Source organism: Ruditapes philippinarum, unplaced genomic scaffold (genome assembly GCF_026571515.1).
Source record: "Ruditapes philippinarum isolate M1 unplaced genomic scaffold, ASM2657151v2 ctg387_1_1_1_1, whole genome shotgun sequence".
NCBI classification, from domain to species: Eukaryota; Metazoa; Mollusca; class Bivalvia; order Venerida; family Veneridae; genus Ruditapes; species Ruditapes philippinarum.
This window is the reverse complement of record NW_026856517.1, coordinates 125,527-135,056: the sequence shown is the minus strand read 5'-3', so window position 1 is coordinate 135,056 and position 9,530 is coordinate 125,527. Positions and strand designations below refer to the sequence as shown.

Below are 9,530 nucleotides of genomic sequence, written 5' to 3'. Positions count from 1 at the left end.
AATTTGAACTTTGTAACTCTTAATAAGGACTAACACAACCCTTAGTTTTACAAAGTCATTATTAAGATTTTAGCTCCTAACATATTTATTCATAAAATGTAGGTCACTGTACGGCGAGCAATGAGACTCTAATGTACAGTAACCTGAGGCAATAAGAAAAGGAGGTAGCCCTGAAAAGACCGGTTATGCCAACAAAGGTCCTGCCTTTCACGCCGAAACTCACGCATCCTAGCAGACTTTTCTCATCGTACCTGCCACTCGGCTTTAGGCAGAACATCGGCAACTGGTCTCAATTTGCAGAAGGAGATGCCCCGGATTACGGGTAGTTTAGTTAAGAGTTGTCCACCCGCCAAGCTCACAATATTCTGCCGATGCTCTGTACCTTCTATGCGACGTGCACGTACCGAATGCAAGAAAGAAGATATTATGATAATTGGGCGTCAGTTTGTGAATAATATTAAAGTCAATTCACACATTACCGACTTTTAACCTAGTTTGGGGTTAAATATTTCAAACAATTTAGTAAAGTAATTGTATTTACAAATGTAAAAAAAAATCTATAAAAATAAGTAAAAAACTGTACAATAAACGATTTAAAATAATTTCTGAATTTACATGTATATTTATGTTTTACAATTTGAGTGATTCTTAAACGTTTGCTGCAGCAGACGACAAGTTCAGAGCAGACGACAGTTTTTCTTAATGTCACAAAAACGCAACAACACACTGGTGAACCTTCATCTGGCTCGGTTGCGATTGTTGTGTTATCGTCCCAGCTTTCCTGTCCCGCATGTCATCATCCGGACAAATTCTGAAATTGAGAAAACTTATAATACTAAGCAGGTCCTTAAACCTGACATAAAGCGTGTCACGTAGACTCATTTAAAAACACGTGACTGGATGAAGCTCTTGATGATAGGGAACGTGATAATGATTCAATGCATAAACTGCCAATCTCCCGTGATATGCACTATAATTATTCTTACTTTAAAGGCCCAAAATGTAACAGAAATGCTTTTATTTCAGTTCTCAAAAGATTTTTTATTATGAAAGTCACTCATCCGTCAAATGGACATCCGTTACACTTTGGCAATTAGTATAATAATAAGTGGAATTCAAAATACTACTTTGTTTACATTTTGCTACTTTTATGACAGACGATTTAATGTCCAGCGCTACTTTTTTCAGAAGAAAAAAAGGATGAAAAATTTATTCATTTCTGAGGGATTATGTGCAAATCTCAACGTCACGTGTATTAGACAATCGCTAGTGTGACCACTCCACTGCTGTCTTCAAATAAAGCTTAACTTGTTTTATCAAGAAACTACCATCATTGTTAATGGAGGTTAAAACTTTGTCCAAACCTTCATAATTGACTTGTCCATCACCGTCAACATCAGCTTCTTTTATCATCTCGTCGACCTCTTCGTCCGTCAGTTTCTCCCCTGATACAGAAATAGATAACATACAAAATGACAAAAACCGTCCGGTTAGCCCAATACATGTAGTGTGAATGAGATTGCCCGGGTCTTTTGGAGTCAAAAGAACTTTGGGGTCCAACTCCAAAATCTCAACGCACTGTGGGGGTCAAACGCACTTTGGGGTCAAAATCTAGAAATGATCCCCATTTGTTAATGTGCCATATATCAATGCACTATGGGTTCCAAAGTTCTGAACGTGTCAAAAAAAGTTCTGCTTTAGTATTGAATACTGACTTATTTTCAATGTTTAAGATGACTGTCAATACTTAGATAACAACTTAGTGTCATCCAAATTTTAATGCAGAATTAATTAAAAAAAAATGGTATTAATCATTAGATGTAAGTGATAAAGTAACCACTAATGATGGTTAATCTAAAACATTCTTAAAAAGCATCACTTCCCCAATTTGCATAAATTGACAGTAATACAAGGTGAAACTGTTGATGATTTTCTAATAAATACATAGTGTGATATAAGAATGCATCAGTAGTCGGTCACTCGCTGAAAAAATTGGTAATTACTGGTTAGTTATCTTGGAAAAGGCGGTTTGTTGGAACAGCCGCCGAGATATGTCCAGATTGTGTTGAAATGGGTGTAAAAACATATAAACAAACTTACCTAAATTTGTCATCACATGACGTAGTTCAGCTGCACTTATGAAACCGTTGCCGTCCCGATCGAACACTCGGAATGCCTCTAAAAAAGAGTTAATAAAATGTAAAATGCACAGCGCTTACCTCCCTTACATAACAATAACTTACAAACCAGAGTATACATATTTGAAGCAGGCCAATCATTAATTTGATACAGAAAATACAGTATCTAAAAGTTGTCCACAATTCTTTACATAATATTATTGTGTTCACAAATGATGAAACGAAAGTGTAGGATATGTATAGAAGATATTCAAGTTTTTTTCCCATATAAATCATTAGGGAGGTATGAAAATAAATATTTCACGAATTGTGGTAGATAATTTTCATATCACAAGATAAAAATTAATCTTATCTTTAAAAAAAACTTGAATTTTCAGTTTATTAGATCTACTTTTTCTCATTTTGGCCAATCCTTTAATTTTGTGTATTGGCTGAATAAGAAAAGAATGTAGTCCAACAAGACACCAGTGAAAATACAGAATATATGATTCAATGTAGTGACAAATAAATTTTAACAGTGAAAATATGGAACATGAAAATACGCATTAATGTTACAACTGATTATTTTACAGATGGTGATGTTACAGATGGTGATGTTACAACTGATTATTTTACAGATGGTAATGTTACAGATGGTAATGTTACAAATGATTATTTTACAGATGGTGATGTAACAGATGGTGATGTTACAACTGATTATTTTACAGATGGTAATGTTACAGGTGATTATGTTACAGATGGTAATGTTACAGATGGTGATGTTACAGATGGTGATGTTACAGATGGTAATGTTACAAATGGTGATGTTACAGATGGTAATGTTACAGATGGTGATGTTACAGATGGTGATGTTACAGGTGGTAATGTTACAGATGGTGATGTTACAGATGGTGATGTTACAGATGGTAATGTTACAGATGGTGATGTTACAGGTGGTAATGTTACAGATGGTAATGTTACAGATGGTGATGTTACAGATGGTGATGTTACAGATGGTGATGTTACAGATGGTGATGTTACAGATGGTGATGTTACAGATGGTGATGTTACAGATGGTGATGTTACAGATGGTAATGTTACAGATGGTAATGTTACAGATGGTGATGTTACAGATGGTAATGTTACAGATGGTGATGTTACAGATGGTGATGTTACAGATGGTAATGTTACAGATGGTGATGTTACAGATGGTGATGTTACAGATGGTGATGTTACAGATGGTGATGTTACAACTGATTATGTTACAGATGGTAATGTTACAGATGGTAATGTTACAGATGGTGATGTTACAGATGGTAATGTTACAGATGGTGATGTTACAGATGGTAATGTTACAGATGGTGATGTTACAGATGGTAATGTTACAGATGGTGATGTTACAGATGGTAATGTTACAGATGGTGATGTTACAGATGGTAATGTTACAGATGGTGATGTTACAGATGGTGATGTTACAGATGGTAATGTTACAGATGGTGATGTTACAGATGGTAATGTTACAGATGGTGATGTTACAGATGGTGATGTTACAGATGGTGATGTTACAGATGGTGATGTTACAGATGGTGATGTTACAAATGATTATGTTACAGGTGGTAATGTTACAGATGGTAATGTTACAGATGGTGATGTTACAGATGGTGATGTTACAGATGGTGATGTTACAGATGGTAATGTTACAGATGGTGATGTTACAGATGGTGATGTTACAGATGGTGATGTTACAGATGGTGATGTTACAGATGGTAATGTTACAGATGGTGATGTTACAGATGGTGATGTTACAGATGGTGATGTTACAGATGGTGATGTTACAGATGGTGATGTTACAGATGGTGATGTTACAGATGGTGATGTTACAGTTGGTGATGTTACAGTTGGTGATGTTACAGATGGTGATGTTACAGATGGTGATGTTACAGATGGTGATGTTACAGATGGTGATGTTACAGATGGTGATGTTACAACTGATTATGTTACAGATGGTAATGTTATAGATGGTGATGTTACAGATGGTAATGTTACAGATGGTGATGTTACAACTGATTATGTTACAGATGGTGATGTTACAGATGGTGATGTTACAGATGGTGATGTTACAGAAGATTAAGCTAGTTTAGGTTATACCTATTAATTTAAGATTGATTGTGTTGGAAGCTTTAAGCTTATTGAATTAAGTTCTATAGATGATAAGTAACAAATGGTGAAGCTACAGATGATTAAGTTACAGATGCTGATCATGCATAAAAAATAGAAAGAAAATTACAGTTTATAAGTCAAAACTGAATTAAATTATTGTTTAAACTAAGACGGGTATCAAGAAAAAGGAAAGGAACTTTATTTCTAAAGAGTTTTCATTGAAGTGTTCATATACGATAAATAGAAATTTAAGTAATACCTCTGATTTCCTCCTCGCCATCATCGTCTTTCATTTTCTTCGCCATCATCGCAAGGAACTCTGGGAAATCGATAGTACCATTTTCTGTAAGAATATTTGTTTCAGAATAAGTTCAAATATAAGCGAACAAAAGCAACAGGTATGTTCTGTTTATTCCGATATGTAAATGAGGTTTGAATTAAGCCATCAGTATCTTCATCGACGATTGTCATAGAGAAGACTTGTGGATTGAGGGAAGCAGAGACATAGAGAACATTTACATCTATGAGGGAATGTTATGGGTGCGTTTGCAATAAAATTGTGTTGATATATACTATAGCGTAAGTCCATCATTCGATGTCAAATACCATGTTGGCCGGTAGCGTCCATTTTAAAGCCGCATGAAATTTTACCGTCAGTTATAATATGTCGCGGGCAACTTTTAAATCCGCGAGATTGTTTGTCAAAATTGTATAAAATGTCGCGGCTTATAGAAACTCTCGAGTATTTTTCACACTCTGTCGTAAATACTCAATTTTTACGAAAGAAACCGCGACATTTTCTGCTTACATAGTAGACTTAACCATGCAAACATAATTATGCAGGCCTACTGATTGGTCGGGTTTTTTATCCAGAAATTTAAGGGTATATTCTTAGGGGAATAAACGACCAATGAGAAGACGGTTTTTTTATATTCGACAAGATCACGGTGTTTTTTTAGAAATATCAACAGGGAAATACTCTAAAATAATAAATACTCCATTATGTCATGTTTGCACATGGAATGAATTAATAAAATGTTTTTTGACTTGAAAAAAAATGTTGTTTTTTTTTTTTGTTTTGTTTTGTTTTTTTGACTTTGACTTTGACTTTTTTTACTCTAAAGCCGCAGGTGACTTTATATCACATTACAATTATAGGTTATTGGTGTTCTTTATTACTATTATGTAAACATGACCAAAGCTTATAAAGATTGCATCAGTAGTGGAACTTTGTGTTCGATGTCGACCTCGCGTAAATGAATAGGTTTTTGTTACTTCGGCGGCCAGTACTCGTAAAGTTTAAGAGAGATGAGAAAAGTTTTACTAAATTATTAGACTACATTTAGCATATTTCCTTTTTTATTTATCCTGTATCGTTTAAAAAACTGCGAGGCGAAAACTCAGATTTGGCATAGATACCTTCTTATGGGAGTTGTTACTCTTGTCTAAATGTGAGTATATTGTGTAATGGGATCTGGTCTCACTTCCCTTCGGAGAGTGCTCGTCACTGAGAAGGTAGAAGATTTGAAGTTTTGGGATGGCGACTAAAAGATCAGAACTTGTACTGTGGCCAGCTGCCGGAGTCCTGACTTATACCGAGGGGAGTGTCTCTTCAAAGTAGGCAGAGACGACGAGTATGGTGTGCTAGTGTGCGTGAGCTCCGAGCACAGATTGAACGGCAGGCCGTTAGCCCTTCTAAATGTTACCCTTTCATTATTGTCTCAGGTTACTATACATTTAGGCTCTAATTGACCGCCGAGTCCTACTTTGGCTCAAAGGTTTTGGCTAATACTCCGTGGAAATTGCATGGAGGTAAATTCTTCAAAATTAAACTCATTAAGGGCATGACTGGTGACATGCCCGGGGTGGGTACTTGATAGCGAAAGCTGCATTTTGTATCTTACCGTCAAGCAAAGAGTACATAAATGCATACTAAATTAAATACTCATTTCTAAATTAGGATAAATGTTCTGTGCTATCAAACACATATTTTGTGAACATTCAATGAGCTGTACCCCAGTGCTGCCGGCCGCTGCATGGAATCAAAATGTTCCTTGCTGTTTTTAAATATCCAGGTTTATACGTTACCCACCTCTCACGGGTTTGTAAGTTGCCCGCGACATTTTATGATAAAACGATAAAATTTCTCGCAAGGTAAAAGTCCCATTACACGGGACCTCTGTTTTTAATGCTCCGCACAAAGTTCACGCGATGATGCGCAAGGTATTATAAACGGTACGATATGCGAGTTATGTCCTCTAATGAAAACTCGAAAAATCTGAATATATGTAGGTCAGGGTACTTTGTAACAATATTGCTTGGTCTATCAATGATCCATCATCAAATGAGTCAAATTGCGGACAAAGATCATCGAAATTACGAGTCAATGAGTCTTGACAGACGAACTATATCTGAAAATATTGAGTGATAGATAAACGGTCATAGCCCGTATACTTGGTAGAATATTATTTTTTTTATGATATTATCAATAACTGTATCCGGAAATTTGTATATTAACTCAATTTGTTTTCCCTAATCTAATTATTATCTACAAATGTAAACAAAACAACAGGAAAAGCTATTGTACTATTATCTCTAATCGATCTGTTACCAGTGACCCTGTTACCATGCAGAGACCTTGTTACCCACTTCTCGTACTTGTGTACTCACCATGGCAGTTATAATTTGATGGGGGATAATGTCATTTTAAAAATTGAAATCTTGCCGTGTAGACAAAAAGATATAATTAATCTTAAATTAACCTGCTAAACGTTTTAAATGGTTTTGTACAAGTTCCATTTTTGAAGCTCACGAGTAAGGAATAGGATGGCCCTCAAGGTCAGTATAAAACACCGGCTATAGTGATCACGGTGAAGAAGCCCCAGAGCAGAGCTTAGTGGTAAGGGCATTCATGTACATGTATATTTAAACGAATTTAGTAAGTTTGTGGATGTCAAAATGAAAGTTAAAGCTGGCCAGCCATAACAATATAGAACCTGGTCAGACATCATTTTCGACTTTTCGTCATTAATGAATATAACGAACAGAATGTATGCTTTAGAACCGACTTACGTCATTAAACACGAGGAGCTGACTAAATTTCCTTACCGTCTGCATCAACTTCGTTGATCATGTCCTCAAGTTCCGCCTCTGTCGGGTTCTGACCTAGTGACCTCATTACCGTCCCCAGCTCTTTCGTGGTTATAGTCCCATCTCCGTCTTTGTCGAACAGGCCAAAGGCCTCCTTAAATTCTAGCAAAACATTCGCTATCACTGAAAATTGGTTTGATATCTCGACAACAACACTATATTATAAACCGTAAGAAAATAATACTATTTAGTCATATTCAGCAGTTCGGAACACTTCGCCTTATCCGAAATCAATCCGAATACCTGTGACGGAAAAGGTCGGAAGGTTGCAGATGATCCGAAATTTGAAGGAAACGGCGTGACAAAGATTCGATTGCTGTACCTATACGTATTTCTAAAATTGATAATTATCTAACAAAAGGTAAATTGCAAATATCTAGAGATACTCTTCATTATTATGAATTAAATTCAAAGAAATGCCTTAATTTTGACTGAACATGCAATTTACTAGAAAATTAAAAAATTGTCTTACTTTTACTCTCAGTGATAATTATAGTCCAACATTGTTCTAGTTACTAAACTACAATTATTTACATTTATATTGTAACTGTAATTAAATAAAACGTTTAAAAATTAACAAAAAAATGATGGTAGTTTTAATTTTATTGGTGAAATTTAAAAGTGATTTTTATTTAATTAATACTTTTAAAAATGAAATGACCATATGTCTGCCCCTTAGTGTACTAAAGCTATATTGTATATATCCCCTGTTATATCTAAAGCAGTTCGCCTCCAGATTGATGCTTATTTTCATGAAAATTTTGAAAATGAAATTAAATGTATAATATTGTATAGTAACCAAAAGGAAGCAATTTACACATTATAAGTGGCACTTACAACCCATGTTAATTACAAAAAGAGGTCAAGGTATGCAAAAATGCCCTTATTGCGTTACTAACGCAGTAGAAATATAGTTACACATAATGAAAAAAATCACCATTAATCGCTCATTACAGTCATGTAAATTATTACTTGAATATTGAATCTTTCAACTTTTCTTAAAATCTTAGTAAATTTAATTGTTTACAAGTTTGACGTATTGAAATATTTTCGCTCATCTGGAGGCATCCTGCTTTAAGTGTCGACTGCCTTAAATTGCTTATTTGAGAGCGGTAAATTTTGCGTTTTATTTCCCACAGTATCTTATCTAAAAATGACTTTTCTATTCGAAATTGAATTTTTATGCCAATCAGTCTACCAAACTTGTTTTTTGATTTTATAGTGATTTTCATAGGTCCATTTTTTCTATTTATTTCCTTTCTTTACCATTTTTTTCTTTCTTCTTTTTCATTCTTTTTTATTCTTTTTTTATTTTATCTTGGAAAGAAAATTCAAACTCATTCTATAATCCTTAACCTGTTTGAAGCAAAGATAATAAGCCTTTTATATGATGTCCTGTACAGTAGTACCTCATCAGCCAAATAGCGGGGTCATCATTTGCCTACTTTGCATTTTAAATTGATTTATTTTTTTTTCTATGAAAGTGAAAATACAATTTTGTTTATATTTATTACCTTTATCACATATTATTTGATACATTGAATTCAGCACCATTTTCATCACCAACCAGTATTACAAGTTTGTTTACGCACATGCTAAAGAAAAATAATGATTTTTTATGTATATTTAAATAAGTTTAACTTACCGAATACTTGGTCTTCGGTCAGGCTCTCTGCCTAAAATCATAAAAAAGAAAGCTTAAAATACAAGAAAACAAACTGAAGAGGAAAAGAGAAACCTCCCCGACGGGGAATTGAACCCCGGTCTCCCGCGTGACAGGCGGGGATACTCACCACTATACTATCGAGGAGTACGTGCTTTGCCTTACAAAAAAATGTAATTATACAATTTATCTATGTAATTTTGAAAATAATTCAGAAAATACAAACATGCCCTTATGATAAATTCCGAAATTTGTGACATCTAGATACAAAAATGAAATCTAGAAACGAATTTTATCAACCGATTTAACAACAAAGTTGTCCCAGCATGTACATAATAATTATCTTAAGACTATATATATAGTCTACTGTACTCTAAATAAATCGCTTGTATATTCCTGAACGCACTTAATGTATTACCATTTTTCTTCTGTAATTCCAA

The 9,530-nt window shown here is 34.6% G+C and overlaps 1 protein-coding gene and 1 non-coding gene across 2 annotated transcripts; one reads left to right on the top strand and one right to left on the bottom strand.

Moving 5' to 3' along the window:
* Positions 1–2,670: 2,670 nt before the first annotated feature.
* Positions 2,671–4,248, top strand: LOC132746853 (uncharacterized PPE family protein PPE40-like). Its single transcript, XM_060736132.1, has one exon. The coding sequence runs from the start codon at positions 2,671–2,673 to the stop codon at positions 4,246–4,248; it is 1,578 nt and encodes a 525-aa protein (XP_060592115.1).
* Positions 4,249–9,165: 4,917 nt separating this feature from the next.
* Positions 9,166–9,237, bottom strand: Trnad-guc (transfer RNA aspartic acid (anticodon GUC)). The gene has a single exon. It is a non-coding gene; the product is annotated as a tRNA-Asp (tRNA).
* Between the last annotated feature and the right edge of the window lie 293 nt (positions 9,238–9,530).

Excerpts from the sequence above, each read along its gene's own strand:
- LOC132746853 (XM_060736132.1), top strand. The coding sequence starts at position 2,671 with ATGAAAATACGCATTAATGTTACAACTGATTATTTTACAGATGGTGAT.